This window comes from Podarcis tiliguerta (assembly GCF_965153285.1).
Source record: "Podarcis tiliguerta genome assembly, chromosome: 9".
In the NCBI taxonomy this organism is placed as follows: Eukaryota; Metazoa; Chordata; class Lepidosauria; order Squamata; family Lacertidae; genus Podarcis; species Podarcis tiliguerta.
Window position 1 is genome coordinate 49,775,847 of NC_139542.1, and position 21,165 is coordinate 49,797,011.

A 21,165-nucleotide genomic window follows, 5' to 3' on the forward strand; every position below is an offset into this window, starting at 1 on the left:
AGAGGAGAGTGGGGAGGAGGCGCTGAGGGAGTGGGAATCCTTTGTTCGCTCTGCTGAGGGCGGGGCAAACGAGGGGCGCGCGCGCGCGGTCAGGTCACAGATAGCCCCGCCCCGCTCATCCTCATCCTCCTCAGGGCCGGTAAAGAGGAGGGATGACAGGACAGTGCGCGCGCACACTCCAGAAGCTGCCTGCGACCGAGGGAACATTTCGTCGTCTCCTCAGCAGCTAAACAGGGCAGTCCGTCAAAATAAATAAATACATAATTACATCATTGCAACCTAGCCAAAATCAAGAGGGGCTTCTGGGAAAGAAGAGTGCCTCTGAGCATATGAGGCAGGAAGCTACTGGAATAATCTAGTTTGTAATAGCTAATTCCAATTGATATATATGCCTTATGGTTTGCTCACAGTATCAGCTTTCCTGAAGCATTTCACTGCATGGCTTTGACTGCGGGAGTTTTGTTATTACCTACGTAATTTTATTCTGTTATGTTGCTGCGCTTGTGGTTACTGCTAATTTACCCCAAATTGTATCTCCAGAGGGAGGTGCACAAATTTGATGTTTTAATTCTGTCCTTCCTGTCTAGGCGGGACGCTGCAGTGACTCCCTGCAAGACGGTCAATTTGAGAGGAAATGCAGCGGTATGCAAACTGCATCCTCCCATGTCTGTGACTGTTAAGATTTCTAGTTTAAAATTACAACTATAGTGTTTTACAGGAAAGCGCTATCTACTCATAAAAGGTAGAGTGTGTCAGGTGCTGGGAAACCTGAGTTACAGATATGTGCTAAAATATTTAGGACTCACTGCTGGTTTCTGTGATGAATGAATTATGCCCATAAAGGGAGGGGGGTGACTATTGCTAGCAATAATGAATTAGATTCTCTTTAGAATAGCAGTAGCCAAAGGCACATCACAGTCTTATACTTTTAAACATTACATGGACAATCTCACTAAATATAGCACTGCTAAATTCACACTTTGTCACCACAGTGGCAGTGACAAAGTGTAAATTGTTCTCTCTTACATTTCTAGCTCTTCTGTAAATTGGCAGGGGGGAGATGCACACATCTTCCCAATTACACAAGACCCAGACAAGAGGAGAAGCAAGATTCAAAGCTTTCTTCTTGCTTCATTATGTAGCATCTTAACAATTCTGTCGAAAAATCAGGATTGAAACCAGACTGAATTAGCTCTTGATTCTGTTTCATCAAGAAGCCGTCAAACTAAGATGCTGCATGTGTGCATGGGACAGGAAATATTTCTGAAAACAAACAACTTTAGTGAATGTATTTGCTAGGTTTAGAATTAGTTTTTATCATAGGCCAGATAAGCTTTTATAAATTTAAAAAACTAAGTCCTGTGGGCAGTCTACCTGAATGTATTCTCTTAACTTAGTGTATTGAATATACTACAGTGGTCCCTGCAGGAGATTGGCATACACACCCATAATAAAATGTGAGGGATTGTGATGTAAGAATAATCTCCGTTTACTATCTTAGTTGCTAATTGTTAGATATTTCTTTGCTTAACTCCCTTTTCTTAATAAACTCTTTATGCCGTCTATTGCCTTTAAGTCAGTAGAGTGTGCTAGATGGATTACTGTGAACTGTAAACTGTCAATAGTATCTAGAGGTTTCTGAGAAATAACTCAAGTTCTTTGGTTTCTATTTGTAACCACTATTGCTATGCATAGATACTATTTATAAACTGAGCATTAAGCAATATGGTTTCCATTTATATGGTTCTAGATGTTTCCAGTTCTATTGTTTACTTGTATGGACATATGTAATAATATACTTAGGCCAAGTCCGGCATAAGAAACACAAAGGGTAGCAAGAGCAGCTGTTATCCCAACCTAATGAGTTGGCTTGCGTGGATGAAAGATCCTGTGCTTGGCAACCATTGACTGTCTCTGGGGGTCAGGAAGCCCCCCCCCCTACTAATTCAGAATGAACTTATGTATGCATTTCCCCCACATGGGACACAAATAGCAACTTGAGGAAGCAGTAATTTAAAACCAGGAAAATGATGGGGGTGAAGAAAACCCCAGCTTCTCAGCCGACTAAGTTCCTGTTTACTGATCTTAGCCACATCTATAGTTTGGTTCTTAGCCATTAACCAGTTTGCAGCCTTAGGCAAGCCACTATTTATTTGTCTCCTAAATAACAGCACTCAGCTATGTCACCGGGCTGTTGTAAGGATTACTAGAGATAACATATATGAAGCAATTAGTTTTTAACCATTATTTTACTAGAACATGGACAAATATCAGTCCAAATTATTTTCTTGCTCACTACTTCCGCCTAGATCCTCTCAAATATTTGAGACACCAGCGTTGAAGTAGTGAACCACTTTTACACTTTAGTATCTGCTCCATATGGAATTATTTGCTTCAAGTGTTTTCATGACCAATCACACTGTAAGACTTCTTGCTTCACATCTTATAGAAACAGGCTGCAGTTTAAAGGCATTTAAATATAGAGCCTGTGGCTGATCATAGATCTTAAGATTCCCATTAGGCTGCCCAGCATAGCTTTATCCTTGGCTAACTGGTTCTAGCAGGTATAACTCCCAGCTCTCAAACTGATTACCATGAGGTCCTGAGCCCAATTCAGTATTAGTCTTTAAGGCTGCAATCCTAAACACACTTGCTAATAAATGCTAAGCCCCACTGAACACTCTTTAAAGAAACATGTCTATAACATTGAGCTATGAAGGCTGAAATGATCTGGGTCCAGGATATCTGAAGAAGCACTCCCCCATAGGCTTTCTCATACCTTAAATAAGAGAGGAGCTGCTATGGATGCCCCTTCATTCCAAGTTTTTGTGAGCAGCGACACCCAGCCAGCCAGCCTTCTTTGTGATAGCATCCACTCTGTTGAAGCCTCTCGCTAAGAGAGGCTCAGCTGGCTACCTCCTTCCCTATATCCAGGTAAGCGATTATGGTGTTGCTTATTATTATTTTTTTAGTGCCTTTATGGGTACCGGTAGTTGACTGTTTTGATGCTTTGCAGCATTATCTTTTCTGGTTTCTGGCCTTATTTCTTTGCTTAAGTATCTCCAATGTATTTTATCCAAGACCCACTTCAGAAGGAAATGTCAATACTTATTACAGAGGGATTGTTTTGCTTCCTGCCTTCTACTCTGGAGGATGCTGCAAGGGGAGGGGGGCAGACTGCGGGTGGCTCAGTGTGTGGGTGTGTGATACGTGTCTAGCTGTACTGTGCTCCATGGCTGCCCCACCTGCCATAAGTCTTTCCTGTTGCCTCCCATCTCATAAGCATAGCAAACACAGGATGCATGCGGAAAGCAACAGCAGGAGCCAATCAGGACACAGCAAGGTGGGTCGAGTTGCATGTGCTCTTGTTTGTGTACGTGCAAAAGACAGCTCCCGGCAGAGAGGGCGGGATTGCAGCCAGAGTGTCTCTCTGTTCTTTAGCTGGCACTGCCAGTCTTTGGTTAGATTCACTGGATAGAGTAAAGCTGTGCTGGAAGTCAGCCAATCCAACCACAACTTTTGCCGCAAGTATACTGGAGGAAGGCAAGAAGAAATAATGTTACTGTTGGATTGCAACACAGAGGTAATGCTTGGAAAGCCTTTATTTTTAATGTGTTTTTAGATTTCTAGATGTTAACATTGCCGGTTAAACTCACAGACATTTAAGATCAATGAGAAGTCACACTTCTACAATGCAGCAAATGCTTCATCATTTTCATCATAATTTATTGGGAACCTTGGTTTTTGCTACTGAGGGGGTGGTAAATCACACCTAGGAACAATAAATGTTTCAAACATTTATCTGACTTGTAGGCTGATGGGCAGAGCCACCTTCTGGAAGCTGGGACTGAAGTGAATTTAGCTGCTGATGGATTTTGTCAGTCCCCAGCTCATCTGGCTGCTTGTGGAGGACATGCTTTCTTCCTACTTTGGCAACAGCAGACAGGAGCCAATCTGAACCAACAGGTATAAGTTATGTTTTCTATTTTTCAGGAAGGCAGTCCGGTTCCAACAGACCTCATCCTCTTAAACAATAGCTGTCCATTCTAGTGTAATGCTTAACACTACGAACAAGGTTGATGCAAAGCTAGATATGCTAGAATAGTTTTGATAGTACTTCGGTTTAGCATATACTAGGTGCCATTGTATAGCAAAATGTAAAAAATCACTATTTGGGGAGAGAGTAAGTTTGGTTACAATGCACATATTTTCCCAGTGGGGCCCAATCCAGAGAACTGTGGGCTGTACGTCTAATTCTGTTGCAGGAGTTGGTCTTGGTTTGTGAATTGTGCCCTTAAAGATAAGGATTTTTGGTTTGGAGATTGTGGCAATTTTAAGTAGTACAGCACTACGCTAGAGATCCCCACCACTTTTATAGTAACTGATTACACCATTATGTAGGGCTGTGCTTACAAAAGGAAACCTCTCTGTTTATTCAGGACTGGATTGGGGAAGCTCCAATTCACAAGGCAGCTAAAGTTGGGAGTTTGGAGTGTCTCACTTTGCTGGTTGCCAGTCATGCTGACATTGAGTAAGTGTACAAATTCAATTACTAATCACATAATGTACCCAAACAAAGCTATGGCGTTTATATTGAGGAAATGTGAATGGAGATTTGAATATGAATCCTAAAGTTAGCAACAACAACAAAAATATAACTGATCTCTTTAGTTTTGGGAAACAATGCAAGGAGAGGGGAATTATTACAGTGGAGTTATTTTGATTAATTAAAATATGCTGTACAAGTTCGAATTGCGGTTTAATTTATGAATAATCACTTGCATACAACTTTTACAATGGCCTTTGAGGCAAGTTTGGTAAAGGATGGAACTTTAGGTCCAAATATACTTTAGTTAGATATACTTAAGTCTTACTGAAATCAAGGGGGCTTAAAATTAGCTATGCCTAAATTGTCATGTTGATTTCAACATAACAATCATGACCTTTAGTTAGATCAGAACCATGTAGCTCTATCCATGTAGCACATTTAGCCAGAAGTAGGTCCTATTGGATTCAATGTAATTTACTCCCCCCAAACAATGCACAGGATTCCCAACTAAACTCATTGAGACCCACTTTTGGGTATTTACGGAATTGCACCGTTAAAAGTGTTTTTAAAATTCATAATAGTTCACTTAACACTTGTTATTTCGCATTACTTTATCAATAATAATAATAATAATAATAATCATTCAGTCAAATGTATTGATTTTGTTTTAATTCTCTTTTCTTAGCTTGTGCAATAAGAATGGTGAAACAGCAGAAGACCTTGCATGGGCTTTTGGATTTTTGGACTGTGCACAGTTCCTCAGGAAAATGAAACACATTCAAAACAGGAAAGCAATAACACAGCTTAGTTACTCTCTGCATGATGACAGCTTGCTTAAAGACACAGAGGCAAGACAGAAACGAGCACATGAAAGCAAGAGATCCATAAGCGAGAAGAGGAGGAGATCAAATGGTATGGCATTTAGCTTTCACTAGACAACAGATACAAGGCAGCTTCTTCAAAGCACAATGTTTTATCTGACACAACTTCTATCTGATAAAAGATGTATCAAACAGGCACAGTGCAAATTGACATATTCATTTGTATAGTAGGCTAGCTTACACACCCACACCCACACCCACCTAACCTGGCAAGCAAGAAACCAGAATTCAAGGGCATGTTCCAGCCATGCAAAAACACTCAAGTGGGGGGTGGGATGGGGTGGAGATGAAGCACAGCTGGTGTGATGTGTGGCCTGGAGAGAGCCCCAGGACCAGACAGGAAGGCCTGGAAAGCCACATTTGACCCCTGAGCCCAAGGTTTCTCACCCCTGCCCTAGGACACTTCAATCACAGTAGTGCAAGTACAAAATATATTTCAGATTCGATTTTAGTGGAAATTCCTAGTAAGAGTGTTTAGTATTACTGTCCCAGTCTAGGAACCCTATCCGTCCTCCTTAAACAGCACCCATTTAATATTACCTCCTCCAATGTGAGGAATACAGATTGCACACTTATATAACATTATATACTGAGTGTCATTTCCTCACCACACAGCAATATGCACTTAGAATTAAGGAGAAGGGCTCCTTCCAGGACAGGTAACAGGTATTTCACGTATCTGCCTAGGCCTTCTCAACTCTCTTTTAAAGGCTACCGCAGCCTCTCTTGACATTTTGAGAACATAGCCCCAAACAATTTTTAAAAATGTTTACAGTTCATAGCCATATTATTGCGCTCTTATGCTGGTACTGTATACCTGGTCATCTCCACTCATTTTAATTGGATGATTTGTTCTGTGTGTTCAGGTGTTGCTTTTTTTTAGTTTTGTTAAAGTTCTGAAGGGATTTTTTTTTATTTAAAAATTCTCTATGGTCATTATGTTGACTGCTTATGTAAGTTGGAAAACGGACACAAAATGTTCTAAACAGAAAAGAAAGCTGTAACAACCCTGCCATGGTGAATCTGTATGCAAGGGGTGGGGGGAGAGCATCTAAGCTGCCAAAGGGAGTGGGAATAAGCAACTACCTCCCACAAAACTGATTTCTAAGACTGAGATATGCCAAGCTGAAACCGAGTGCTATGTATAGGTTAGAAAAAGCTTAATTCAGATGCACGATTTATATATGAAATACAAATCTTCTCTTTGCATTTAAACAGAATAAAGATGAAGTCTTCGATGTCACGTGAAAGCCAATTACCGCAAGAAGACGTGTGAACACTAAGAATTTTACAAAGAAATAAGTCTGCATCTCAAAACCAAATATTTTGAACAGTGCCTTCTAAGAAGGAGAATGGGTTGCTTCTTGAAGAAGATTTTTTAAAAATATTAATTCCTGTATTCACACAATAAAATATATATATGTATAAACTGTGCCCTCTCTTTCTACCATCTATGCCCCAAGTAACTATGTGACATCTAGCACTGATTTTGTGATTGGTATTTTGTTCCTTCCACAACAAATGCTCCACATATATACACACAAACACACTCAAGGAGTGCAGAGGAACAAAGATGGTATATTAAAAATTAGCATTGTTATGAGGTCCCAAGATCCACTTTACAAATACCTTTAACCAGTGTTCAAACAGAGGATTAAAATGTACATGATTTTGTTGAGCAGTGACTCTGAACAGATATGTATAGGATTGCACTGTTAGGATCAGATTATAAATGCAGAAAAGCCAGCTATTAGGAAATAACAATGTTTAATAATCAGATTTTTTTTGAACCCCCCCTCATTATTTGGACTCTAATATATTGGATTAGCATTTTTATTTTAACAGGTGGTGAGCAACATAATACTATGTTAAGGTAAAATAAATAATCACTGCTTAAGTGTGTTTGTGTACCTATATGTATTTACAGAACTTCCGGTAGTTCACCATGATCATCTAAATAGCCATTTAAATAGTTTTTGGTCGTTGAGGAAGACACAGGTTATAATAAGCATCTTTGTTCCAGAAATCTGGACCCTTCCATCCACACCAGCCCTGTATAGAAGAAAAACAATACACTGTTAAGTCTGTTGCTTCTAATAAAATAGCTGGCATTTTAGTAAAATTGAGATGAATGTCAGAAGCTTTGTTCTACTAATTCATACACACAAAGGATAACAAAACACCTCTTGGTTTATTCAGCTCTGTTGGGAATGTGCAGCAGGAAACCTTGGCTTGCGATTCTTCTTCTCTCCCAATCATGGCCAGACTGGAAACTTTTGCACCCACTTTTGATTAACTATTGTTTAAAATTATCTCTGAAGCATAAATTGTAATTAATCTTAAACATGGCTTATTGCAACAAACCAGCTTCATAAAAAATGGTTTGAAGATAGCTTGTTTCCAAACAGTATACAGTTACATCATCATTTGTCAGGTCAAGATGAAGCAAAAACCCATGGTTAATGACAGAGAAGTGAATCGCAGACTTTTTAAAACATCTCACAAAATGTTCTCTTTCAGTATTAACATATGCAGTTGGAATGTCAGAGTCTCACCTTTTCTAATATAATATGCAGATCCTCTGCTCCGGTATAATGTGGGTCCAGGATCAGAAATCTTATGTGCCCTGTGATCTCATTCCATGCTACTCCTAGTATTGTGTGAGCCAAGACTCCACCACCTGAATAGAGAAGACGAGAGAAAGAAGATGGAGAGGTAAGACAGTACATTCAAAGACAAAATTATCATTTGCTAATCATACTTTTAAATGATCCTCTGAAGTCAAGCAGGAAATTTTCATTTCTGAACATTTAAAAGTCAATTCTAAAAGCCTTTCGTGGAAATGCATGGTAGAAGAAAACTGGACAAAGGCTGAAAGAAGCCAAAATGGAACTGTGCAGGAAATAAGCTATTATAGATAAACATGCACAGGACTTAAAATAAAATGAGTTAACTGAGAAGGAATTCCAACTGTGTTCAATGGGGCTTACTCCTTAGTAAGTATATTTAGAATTGCACTCTGCTTTGTTTTCAGCAACATAACCACTCAAAACAACTGATAAGAGAACATCATGTATGATCCTTAAAAAAAAGTCTTTTCTAGAGGTTAGGAAGTCTAAAAAAAATTGCCCAAACAGTATGAAATATCTGCATAAAACAGAGGGTTTTTTTAGTGCCAACAGCAAGTTGAGAACACTGTGCTGAAGAGATGAAAAAAGGAATAAGTGAACACTGCATTTTCTGTCTCTGGAGGCTAAGAGCACATCAAGTGGGCAAACCTAGGCTAAAGCACAAAATTGTAAAAGTAGGTCCTTTATCTTAATGGATGTTGATGTACACTTGTTGTTGTTTAGTCGTTCAGTCGTGTCCGACTCTTCGTGACCCCATGGACCAGAGCACGCCAGGCACTTCTGTCTTCCACTGCCACCCGCAGTTTGGTCAGATTCATGTTTGTAGCTTTGAGATGTACACTATCCAACTCATAAGTTGTGTTATCCCATTAGTGGGAATGGAAGTTGTGTTGTTCCACCATGTGAAGAGCACCACTCTTGTGATGTTCAAATTGGAGCTGAGAGAACTGAATCATTTTGCTCCCACTCCCTCTTCTACAAACTTGGACCTTGGAAACTGAATAGAATGTCTAAAATTACAGGAGACACCTTTGACAGCTGATGTGGAAATCCTCTGAAAACATGCCTGGGTGCAGTACATCTTTGCCACAGGTGCCATTTGTGAAAACATGGCAAGGAAGACATTCAAATTGTATGGATAATTACAAGGTCACTTGGAAAGTAAGTTTAATTAAGCCCATCTTATTTCTTAAGGTGGGACTTAATTAGACTTACTTTCCAAAGCAAGAGGGGACAGAAACAACTAGTGGATGAAGGTCACCTACAGCTATACAGGGACTCTTATCTTGCTTAAGACTCCAGATGATCTTTTTTCATTAAGGAGCCTCACATGGGATAAAAATTAAAAATAAATCACAGGCCAGATGTTTCTTTACTGCCATTAAGCCACTTCAAAGCTATCTAAAAAGCAAGATAAACAAAAGAAAGACCATGATTCACAATCATGTGGTGACAGAGGTTTTTGTTAAAGATTCCTGACGAGCTCTGCTTTTAAACACTGCATTCCTATGTGTGTTTACTCAGAAGAATGTCCAGTTGTGTCCAGTGGGGTTTGGTCTCAGAAAAGTGTGACTAGGATAGGACTGCAGTCTAAAAGAAGTTACTCAATTTATAGCTTCCTAGATTGGAAATCAGACTTTAAAAACAATTGGGGAAAGAATATCCTTTTTCAGTTTCTAAGTTAAGGTCATTATTTTGAATAATAGATTTCTTAGACAGTAAGGACCAGCAAAAACATATCTCAGGAATAGCTTAGATGTTCTTTGGAAATGGAACATTGAACTAATAGACTCAACATGTCAGTAGTGAAAAAAAGTTGCCACAGAAATAGCTTTACATTCTGAGCTGTGTGTTCCAAATTCTCACGATACAGCAATTCCCAAGACTGTATCACCTCAAAATGCAAATAGAGGATCACATGACTGAAAGGTGTCCATTTATAAAAAGGAAAATGTTGGTAGAAGCAGCTTTTCCTGGATGTGCTATTTTCTCCCAGGAAAAATAGTTGCAGAACATTCAAACATTTAACAAGCAATCCCTTATCTGTGTGCTAAAGTAGCACAGTCCCAAGACAGGGGTTAAGAATGTAACCAGAATCTCCAAAGCCAACACACTGCTTTTAAAGGGTCAGTAGCATATTTAGAAAAGAAAAGTTGGGATAATATGGATTGGGTGGTATTTAAAATCTTACCAATCATCACTGGTGTTCCCTCAGTCTTGAAATGATTAGCAAGTTCTCTTCCCTGAGAAGCCAGCTCAGACCCTTGGCTAGAAGAAAAGGTTGTCATCGTTTTCAGTTAGTGCTTAAATTGGGGGTGGGGGATTCATGAAAGCCACAAGTTCCAATCCATTATACAGTGGTGCCTCGCAAGACGAAAAGAATCCGTTCCATGAGTCTCTCTGTCTAGCAGTTTTTTCGTCTTGCGAAGCAAGCCCATTAGCGGATTAGCGCTATTAGCGGTTATTAGTGGCTATTAAAGGCTTAAGGGATTAGCGGATTAGCTGCTAAAAGGCTATTAGCAGCTTAGTGCCTTAGAAAAAGGGGGTGGGGAGCGGAAAAAAAACCCCAGGAATCGCAAGACATTTTCGTCTTGCGAAGCAAGCCCATAGCAAATTCGTCCTGCGAAGCACCTCCAAAACAGAAAACCCTTTCGTCTAGCGGGTTTTCCGTCTTGCGAGGCATTTGTCTTGCGGGGCACCACTGTATTCCTCACAATCATGCACACCACAGCCTGATAAAAACAGTAACGTCACAAAAGACTGAGCCCCCTCAGCCTCCCCCCTGACCTGTGTTTTTGAGCATGTGTGTTGCACTGGATTAAGGTGTGTTGCAATGGATTCCCCTGAAAACACGGTAGTCAGAACTACTGGTAATGTGTAAGTTGCAGCATTCTCAGTTGAAAAAACACACCTCATTTTAAGTACTTCAACAGATGATGGTATATTGGACTTCCCTATTTTCATTAGAGAAATATTGGAAGGAATGATATTGGCAGTGCCACCTATGACAAATAGTTACCAATAGTTATATATTCTTCATGAAACTATACAGCATACAGGTCAGTGTATTAAGCTGCACTCTTCATAAGACAAATTAGGAACTTATATAGCTTGGTTTTTCTCTTTGCAATCACTTAAAACAGCACATAGACTACACATTAAAGGGAAATCTCCAAGGTGCTCTACATCCGCTATAAAAAAATTACTGCTGGTATGTCCGTCAGTCCCAATAATAAAAATCTAAAGCAAACTGTATGCTGCTTCTAACAGTGACAGAAAATAACATTAGGATATTTTTTTATGTAGAAACTGAAATCAATTTTACAAAGGTTATAGTATTATATCAGTGGTAAAAATGTTGTGTTTGGTCTAGAATGAAATTACTATTGAATAAAATGTCCTGTCTTTAATTCCATTTTAGAGTTGACCACCATAAACAAAATAATTCAGAATCAATACATTTTTACAGTCTCTTGATAATGAACATAATGGTCACTAAGTAACAAAATATCCAATCGCTATCCACTCAGGTGCTGACTGTGCTTCTTTTTGTTAACATGGAATCTGGTGCCTTATCTGTCATTTAATGGTGTATTCTATGATTTGCGCTATGGTATTGTGGCTCATCCTCTGAGGCACTTGTTTCTTCACCTGATTCTTGAGCCATCTTGGTTTTGTTAGAAATTAGGAACAGAGGAAGCTACCATACACTGAGTCAGACCATTGATCCATCTAGTTCAGTATTGTTTACACTTACTGGTAGCAGCTCTTCAGGGTTTCAAGCAGCAGTTAATTCCCAGCTTTATCTAGAGATGCTGGGGATTAAAGCTGGAACATTTTGCATGCAAATCATGTGTTCTGCCACTGAGCTGCAGCCCTTCCTCAGTTTTCCCCGTGAGCATTCTTACCTGACGAAGAGTATTTTTGAAGTTATCCCTAGGAGTTGGTTCAGTACAAGCTGCACTTCGATAGAACCAATCCATTGGCGTGATCCAACAAATCCTGGTTGCTTGTCTCCAACATCAACTAGAGCCTTTGGAACAACCACAAATGAAAATACAAAAGTAACAAGTCATTTGTACCATAACTGTAATTAATAATAATAATAATAATAATAATAATAATAATAATAATATTTACCTGTCTACTACTATTTTAAATCTGGTTTATTAGAAACAGGACGGGGTAAAGAGGGGAAAATATCTTTACAAAATTAAATAATTATTCATTACAATTGATACACAATTTTATTAACATAAGGTGTGTTGTGGAAAAAGCTTGACTTAAGATGTTACATCTGACACCAAAACTGTCCCTGCCATATTAAAGTTTGCTTTTAGCCAGTATATGATAAATATCAAAATAGAAAATGTATATAAGTGTAATTTTAGGCTAGACTAGGATCCTTCTGCCCAACATGGTATATGAAGCCTTTTATCAGGTGTGTCCATTTCCAATCTAAAGTGGAATGCAGACACAGGTTTGCCAGCTCAGTGCTGCAGTGATGGGGCACAAACATAAAGTGGAGCACCCAATCATTCAAAATGCAAGCTTCAGAAATGTCAAACCGCATATAGTCTGGTAAGTGTAGGTGGGCTATCCCAAACATACAATTCCACTGGGAGCTGTTATTTTTCAAGGAACCCAAACCTGGAAGTCTTCAGTACCTGTTGGATTTCCTTGTGTGTTGGTATTGATCGGTCCATGTATCCCTGATGCCTGAACCATGAGCATATAGTCTGTAGAGACCGATAGGCACAGCCCCAGCCATTATCATCAATACGATCCTGCATGTAATGATGGTAACTATATGTGCCATATACCACATACACCTGGGTAGGAAAGAAAAAGCACATTGTAGTCCTGCATGTCAAGTTCAGAATATTATTATGATAGTAATTTTGTATTTCAAATTGGTATTTTTATTGCTGCTGTTACTAATTTTATTAAACGTATTTTTATTAAAGATTTCTGGTGGCCGTAAAAACCAACAAGAATATGCTACTAAAGGGAAAAAAGGATGGAGAGCCAACAGGAAAGCAAGCAGAATTCTTCATAATTGTGTCATAAAATGTTTAATGACCATGTGGAACAGCCACTGAGAAAGAAGTCCGGGGAGAGCTGTCTAAGAGCAGCTAGTCCCATTGTGTGTTCTGTGCTGTCTCCCCTCTCTTTCAATACTGCCAGTATATTTCCCAGTAGAACACACTGAATTTGTTTGCAAATTAGGGGACTGGCACTAGGATACCACTAAGTATGCATGCACTAGGAAGAACCATCAATGTCAAAATGTTAACTGAAATTCCCAAGAAGAGCCTCCCAGTTCTCTTGCAATGCAGTCAGCATATGTACCTGTTTCCTTATTGGGCCATTAGATGAGAGCAAGTAGAAATGAAACTCACCATCCCAGACTCTATACCAGGTGGGTTGAGATGTACATGTGGGTTCCTGAGATATCCATCTTTGAATGGTTCATCTGGAAAATGATAGGCATTAGCCCTTCGGAAATAAGGTCTGTCAAACGGTAGATTAAACCGTCTATGTAATTCCTAAAAGCAAGGTAAAAATGAGAGAGAGTGTGTATCCATAGGAAACAGAAAAGCCTTTGCAGATTTCAAGCCATTAAGCTCTACCCAGATTCTCTGAAGGAAGAACTAGATGGTGTGAGAGATGTGCGGACAACACAGAATCCAGTAACCTAGCATTTCTTCTTTCTCTTTGCCTGGATAATATGTAGAGGAAAAAACATGTGGCAGCATCACGCTCCAACTTTCTCTCACCCCACAAAAGCAACCCGTGAAATAGCACAGAAAAAGGGAAAGCTTGGAATTTGATGACATCACATCACATCCTTCATTTCTGTGCATGTTACCAGAGGAGGGAGCAATGCTGCACTACAGCTTTCAGCAGTAGCCACACACATATATCACAATGTCTGGCTTTGTTTGTACTGAGTGCCCAGCACACACTATAAGGAATCCCTGTGCAAATACAGAGCAATCTGTATATAGAAAAGACACACCCACTCTCCTCAGGCCACACCCCCACCAGATGTGCTCCATACATTCCTTGAAGACTTTTGCCTGGCTGGAAGGTCTCCTGCATAATTCCTCTTGCTTAACTGGATGGAGGTTGGAGAAGCAAAAGTGAATGAAGAAAACTGATTTCTGCATGGCTGTGAGGTAGTCTATTTTACAAAGGTAAGCACCAGAGTTATATCCACTTGATCCATTCACTTTGGACACACCCAGCATCAGCATGCAGCCCAAGGAAGGTTTCCTATGGGGGGATGTGACCTTCAAGCTGACAACAGTCCCCCATTCTTGTGCTATTTTAAAAATATCATAGTCGGAAAAACATTATACATCATAATCTGTATGGAAGTAGACATAGGCCACTTGATAGTAATGAATTTCAGTACATAGAACCTAACATAACTTTTTAAAGGCCAGTTTAGTTTAAAAAAGAGAACTATAGATTACTTTTATTAATAATTATATAAAGTTAAACTATTAACTATGCCATGTTTTAGTCATCACCATCCAAACAATCTTTCAACATAAGGTACCTGTCTGTAAGGCTCCAATTGCTGATCAGAAACGCCTGTAGGATATGAGATTGTTACAAGGTGTTTTTTTCCTGGTAGCATGAAATGAAATTGTTCAGGCACCACAACAGTTGTTCCTCTCATATATTTCAAAATGCACTTTTCCATATCAGTTAGCTGTGTATGAATCGCATTCACCAGGAGACTTCGTACACTGCAAGATATTGATGAAACTATTTAAGAACACCAGAAAATCAGAATTACTTTCTTACTCTCAAACTATGTGTATTCTTCAAGAGATGGAGAAAAAGTCCCTTAATAAGCTGCTTTGCTACACTTTATACAGTTGTATCAATACTGGGGTTAATGAGAATTGACTGGTGAGTGTGCATATGCGAAAGAAGGCATGGAGCATGTGCTCAAGATGACAGAATTGATTGGGGATTTTGCACATTGGTCAATGTTTTAGATTACAGAGTCTAATAAAAAACTTAGGATACATCTAATCAGCTTTTTGTAGCCTTTTTAGATTTATCAGCAGCTTTTGATATGGCAGACAGAGACCGTATCAGGAATCAACTAAAAGAAACCAATGCAGACTGAGGATTACTCGTTTAAATTCAATAGCGACACACTGGCACATATATGAGTAAAACGAGCCTGCCTATTGGCACCTAGTCAGTTTAATATTTATATAAATTGCAGTCTATATATTGGAAACAGAGGATGCATGCTTCACTGCAATACATGGCAGGATTACATTGTACAATATACCGGTACTATCTCTTCCTTGCTTAGGCCTGAAGAAACCTTTTAAATGGTTTATAACATTTTGTATGCATAAATATAAACTAGCACTACCCAAAGTTTACCAACACTGTGCCTTTTTCTTCTCGCATCATGGTGTAGCTGAAACACTACTTCTCTCAAGCCCAATGAAGATAACTATTCCCTGCCAAAAGATTTTAATTTATTTCCAAGTGCATAACCTCTAGTTATAACATTGGGTTATATTATGCACACCTTTAGGTATTTCAGTCTTTCTGAACAATCTGCTTCTTGGGCATCTACTTTTCTGAGTAACAAGATAACAATTCAGCACACTTCTTTTCGCCCTAATTATTACAACTGTAGATTTAAGGATGTTATAAAATTCAGCAGAGATATATCCACCTTCGCATGATAAATATGCAAAGATCATACAATAGAAAAACTCAAGCACATCCTTTATACATAATCTACTTACTTCCGCCACACTTCTTCTGGAGACACGGAGACAACAGCATCAACTGGCAAGGTCATGCTTATGTAGTGATGCCCTCTGCTCTCCTTTTCAATGATTGGAGAAAGAGGATCTAACGAAGTCGTCATTTCCAGCATAAGATCTATATTTACTATAGGTTGCTGTAAATAATAAAAATTTAAATGTGCAAGCTGTGCAGTTTACTGCCCTTGTTTTCCTTAACAAAGCACAAAATATTTTTTGTGGAGGGAAATCTCATTCTTAAAATTGACCATGTTAAAAGGGTTAAACACCTTTCTCCTCCAAGCATCACAGTTCCAATCCAAATTAGGTGCCCTGTAACTGCATTTAAAAGAAATTAAGAGACAAAGATATCTAACATCTCCTCCAATTTGGCCCACAGATTCGCAAGGAGGTGGGGTAGGGGGTTGAGTTGACTGATCAATCCACTAGTGCAGTATTATAGCAAAACAGCAGGACTGCTATGCCTATGTTGCAGGCAGATCTGCTGGGAACATGTTAGGATCTGCAAGTCAACAATCGCAGATGAGATTTTAAAATTTTATCTGAAAGTGTAAACTTCTGCATTTACACCAAATGCATGATTTAGCTATAAAAATGTCACAACGGTTTCACTCACTCAGTTCTACAAAGCCATAGCAAGGAAAGGTAAACATACCAGTTCTTGTAACTTTTTATCTTTCTTTTTTGAAAACCTGCGTTTGTTATCATCTTCCTGCTCAAATCTGAAAAACAGTAATAAAATCAACTCATACTGAGAAATGCGTATACTATCAGAACCCTCAAAAATCATTCTTATTTTTGTTGAGCTATACTCACTGAATAAATCGTAGTATCTCCTTACATGCAGAATCATCTGTAAGCTCTGTTGCAACTGAATTTTTACCACTATTTGGCCACAGATACACCGAGCTGTGACAGATTCTGAATACCAGCACATCTGAAGCCAGTTTGGCTGAAAGATCACTGAAAACATACTTCAGTCCCTCTTTTGTTGACGAATCTAAAACACACAGAGAAAAGAAAGAAGATGAAAGGAATTGGGGAGATAGTTGCACATTTTAAATATTCTGAAGGATGATGGAACAAAAAGAAATAGTAATTCTTTAGTTGTCAAAACTATTTGCTAAAGTGAAAGCATAAAACTGCCTCAGACCTACTTGCCCATCTACCTCATTATTGTCTGACTGGTAATGACTCCCCAGTATCTCAGGTAGAAGTTTTTCCCATCATCTGCTATCTCACCTTTTTAAAGGGAAATAGTCCAGGGACCGAATGTGGAACCTCTGGCATGCAAAGTTCTGCCTTCTTTTGTGTGGTATCCTTTACTTGGGAAGGAGGATGGATTCACTCAGCTTCAACTATTTTTTCAAGCAAACCACTTAACAAATTAGAGGCACAAGTGCTTGTGCTGATTTTCTGGTTTATGTCCTACAGAAGCAACTTTGGATGCTGCCCATAAAACCAACATTGGCTCATTCACTTTCTGCTGCTTTGTATTGTTTATATGCTGATGCAAAACCAGAGAAAGTTATAGTGCAAAAGGACCCACTGCTGCTGTTGTGCTAACAAAGCATTGCAACTGTATCTGGATCCTTCAAAAAATATTTTTAAAGGACCTGAATCCTTAAAATTTTTTCCTGCCTAGATCCACCAAAAACTTATTCTCATGCCAATCTGGTTAAAATGAAATATTTTCCTTACATTAGTTTCAGTAATAATATTGTAACACAGTGTTTGATATGAAGACTCACCATCAGTAGTGGCAAGTTGAAATGCCAGATCAAGGCCACCTCTTATTCTAAAAAGTATGTCCATAGTCTCTAAGATGACCTATTTGGGGGGTAAGAAAAAGTTGAGTTAGTATGAAGTGCTGCTGCTTTGGTTGTAAATTTTCACAAGTTGTGATTGGAGTGTGGCCCATGCCTAACGCTCAATTCTACTCTCCATGCATCAAAACTGTATGTTGTTAACGTGCTGAATCTCATTTATAAGATGAAACTAATACAGTACACCTCTACTTCACAATGGAACTGAAATATGATGCAGGACTGAACTGAAACTGAGATTTGAGTGCTCAGGAATGCTCAGATCCAGTCTCATGATAAGGCCATGACAGCAATCACAAAAAGCCAGTTGACATTTTGTTAATCTTAAGACTCAATAAAAAAGGTGCAAATGTGTGCAAGGAAAATTGTGCTAGGCACCATGTTTACATATTAATGTCCAAATCCTCCAGTTCCCCATCTGCTAAGGGAAGCTCATTTAGCATCTATGTCCGGGAAGTGTGCAACAAATGCTGGCCATAGCCACAGCAGGTCTCTTCTGTTGGCTCCTATTAACGTGTAATCCATAACTGCTTAATTTGATTATTATTTAAGGTTGCATCTTATATGTATTACATGCCATTTATTGCAACCCTAGTAAAAAGTAAAGGACCCCTGACAGTTAAGTCCAATCATGAATGACTCTGGGGTTATGGTGCTCATCTCGCTTTACTAGCCGAGGGAGCAGACGTTTGTCCGGACAGGTTTTCCGAGTCATGTGGCCAGTATAACTAAGCCGCTTCTGGCGAAACCATAAACACCATTTACCTTCCCGCCGGAGCGGTACCTATTTATCTACTTGCCTTTTGATGTGCTTTCGAACTGCTAGGTTGGCAGGAGCTGGAACCAAGCAATGGAAGCTAACCCCGTTGCAGGGATTCAAACCACCGCCCTTCCGATTGGCAAGCCCTAGGCTCAGTGGTTTAGACCACAGCGCCACCCGCATACTAGTACTTAGACCAATTAAAAATTTGTAAAACAGACTCTGGAGCAGGTATTCAGTACAGGAGCATGCCTTACACGACCCACCCAGGCAAGCCTGCCCCAAGTCATCCACACATTGGATTTGTCTGCCTGTAACGTCTCACGTGCACAGGCTAATATAACCTGGTTGTCTCCAAGATTCTTTTTTATTGTTATTTTATTTTAGGGCTGGTGTTCTTTTTGTATTACCCCAACTCAGAATTGGGTGTGGACAGGCCAGATCTTTTCTTCACAATCACGTTTATATCCTACCCTACTAATCCTCTGAGGAGGAAAAAAGAAAAATGGCAGTCATGGTTCCTCATTTCAACTTCACAACGAACCTGTGAGGTAGGTTAGGTTGGAAGACGGTGCCTGGCCCAATGTGAGCTTCATGGCGCTGTAGGCATTTGAACTTTTGTCTTCCAGGTCTTGGTTCACTTATTATATTCCTCCACCTCACTCCATATTCTTGGTGGTGGGGAAGATGGAGGGTTTAATAAACTAGGGGGAACCCAGTCTTTCCTCTCATTGGCCACGGCAACTCCAGTGCCCACCGGCTGCATGGCAGAGTTAAATTTATGCCCCAGGGAGGCACTGTTTTGTTGGCAGAGGAGCCCCATGGCAGCATCACGACCGTCCCCCAGCCCACTCTCTTCCTCTTCCTTCTCCTCTCACAGCGACCCTTTCCTCGCGCGGGGCGAGAGTGGCGGTTACCCGCGTCACTTACCACGTCCGTCAACGGCACGTTCAGGGGCGGCTGCATGGCTCCTCCCCCTCAACCTGAGGCAAGGTTAGAGCTACTCCTCTGCACACGCCCCTAACGAGCTGACACGTCACCCTCTCGCTGCCTCTCCAGGGCAAAGCAAAGACACCCCTCTGCGTTTTGTTTTTTTTAAAAGCCACCGACGGACTTGCGTACGCCGGCATCCGGGCTCTTGAACTACATTTCCCGTCATGCCCTTCTCACCGCGCAGCCGCCGCCGCGATCCTTTCGGGTTGTGCCATACGAGAGCTGCAGGCGGGGGGGGGGAGGAAGTGAAATATTTAATGATGGTGGTTACCCGAATCCATGGCAACCGCGCATCAACAAAGAGACGCTTCTGCGCAAAGGAGAAATTGGCGCTCATTGTGGATGGAAGAGGGAGGCCGAGGAAGTTTCTGTTGCTGAGCCAGAGTAGCCCATCTTGGCGGGGGAAAAGGGAGGGAGAGAGAGAAAGAAAGAAGGTGGGTGACGACAGTTTTTTAAAATGTATTTCGTATCCTTAAATTTGTATTTTTTCTGTTGCGAACCAACCTGGTACTTTCGGATGAGGGGCGGTATACAAATTTAATAAACAACAAGAAGTCAAGGGCTCCCCATTTCCCTCACAGAGCCTGGGCTCCAAGCCCTGTTTCCGACAGCTATGAGGCATAAATGGTGCAAACTGAAGGAATAATTAGCCTAATTGTAATGCAGTTTCCTCCCTAAAAGTGTGTGTGTGCCTTGTGAAGAGAAACTTTAACGTGCAACGATAAATGCGTGTCATGTGTATGGATACAGCATTACACGCGTGCACTTAAGCCTTTCCCGGGGCACCAGGTGGATTGCAGTCATTTTGCCCTTGCTGTTCTTCCAAGGGCTCACAATTGAATTTGTGCTTCTTTTTTTACGTGGTGCTTTTATTGCTTTATGCCTAATAAGGTACGACTAGTATTTTATCCATAGGCATTTAGGATTGTGGCAGAAGTTCTTTTTCTTCCATAGTTCTTTCTCAGCAGGTGGTGCAATTCTTTGCAAGCTTAAGTTTTCCCAAGCCTGGAGGTTCCCTAAGGATTCCGTTCTCCTATGCTTTATTAATGATCTATATAAACCTGCTGGGAGGTTTAGGTAGAAGTGTCATCAATATGCAGATGACATTAGCTCTCCCATACTTTTCCATCTGCTTAGTGCAAAGAGGCTGCTGAACTTTTGAATTGGAGTCTCAAGACTGCAATGCTTTTAGCAGACGCTTGCCTGCATGGTTTTTTTTTAAAGTCTGGATTGCTGAGATGCCACAAAGTGCTTCAGTGGTCTCTGTTTGTGTTGCCTCATACAGATCCTACCAGGTTTCTGAATATGATGCACATCCCTAGTAGTTTGTTGCTGATCAATATTTGGAAGACTTTTATATCCATAACATAAAAATCAACTATTTTTATCTGCTTAAACTGTGTCAGCATAATGAAACAGATAATAATAAATGGATTTTTGAAATCCAGTAATATATTAATGCTCATAAATCACATAAACATACTAATCTTCGCACATATTAAAATATAAGATGGATTAAAAAACAACAACAAATGGAGGGGGGAGAGGAAAGCAAGCATTGGAACAGCAGCACCTTCAGTGGCCAAAGGGATGGTCCAGGTTGGTCTCCCCCTTGTCAGGATGTTCCGTCTGGGAATAAGGAGTGCATATTCCAAATGATACCTGGTATCAGCAGAGTACTGTTTTCCCCCTCATGGTAATATTATTTATAT

General features: G+C 40.1%; 3 protein-coding genes across 11 annotated transcripts in view; 2 read left to right on the forward strand and 1 right to left on the reverse strand.

Moving 5' to 3' along the window:
- Positions 1-2: 2 nt before the first annotated feature.
- ANKRD37 (ankyrin repeat domain 37) lies at positions 3-6,859 on the forward strand (the record flags this gene model as incomplete). Of its 2 annotated transcripts, XM_083458515.1 has the most annotated exons (5): positions 3-3,583; positions 3,814-3,966; positions 4,440-4,531; positions 5,235-5,461; positions 6,649-6,859. In XM_083458515.1, the coding sequence occupies exons 1-5, from the start codon at positions 3,557-3,559 to the stop codon at positions 6,651-6,653; spliced, it is 504 nt and encodes a 167-aa protein (XP_083314641.1). In that variant the 5' UTR covers positions 3-3,556. The 2 variants fall into 2 exon arrangements, with proteins under 2 accessions (XP_083314641.1, XP_083314640.1); XM_083458514.1 differs by lacking the exon at positions 6,649-6,859 and having other exon boundaries at positions 2,968-3,583; positions 5,235-5,484.
- On the reverse strand, positions 5,202-19,801 carry UFSP2 (UFM1 specific peptidase 2). 5 transcript variants are annotated; one of them, XM_083458366.1, is made up of 12 exons: positions 19,725-19,801; positions 17,626-17,704; positions 16,691-16,874; positions 16,530-16,596; positions 15,854-16,011; positions 14,629-14,821; positions 13,463-13,609; positions 12,728-12,892; positions 11,969-12,093; positions 10,252-10,328; positions 7,986-8,110; positions 5,202-7,482 (listed from the first exon to the last, which is right to left on the reverse strand). In XM_083458366.1, exons 1-12 carry the CDS (start codon positions 19,788-19,790, stop codon positions 7,396-7,398), a joined length of 1,473 nt encoding a protein of 490 aa, XP_083314492.1. In that variant the 5' UTR covers positions 19,791-19,801; the 3' UTR covers positions 5,202-7,395. The 5 variants fall into 5 exon arrangements, with proteins under 5 accessions (XP_083314492.1, XP_083314493.1, XP_083314491.1 ...); XM_083458367.1 differs by lacking the exon at positions 19,725-19,801 and adding an exon at positions 19,391-19,655; XM_083458365.1 differs by lacking the exon at positions 19,725-19,801 and adding an exon at positions 19,218-19,361.
- Positions 19,757-21,165, forward strand: part of CFAP96 (cilia and flagella associated protein 96) — a 100,199-nt gene continuing 98,790 nt past the window's right edge. For 2 of the 4 annotated variants that reach the window (XR_014515388.1, XM_083458445.1), the window contains exon 1: positions 19,757-19,887. The gene's annotated coding sequence lies outside the window, so the exon portion shown is untranslated. The remainder of the gene's footprint in view (positions 19,888-21,165) is intronic. The other 2 variants (XR_014515389.1, XM_083458444.1) reach the window with 1 other exon arrangement.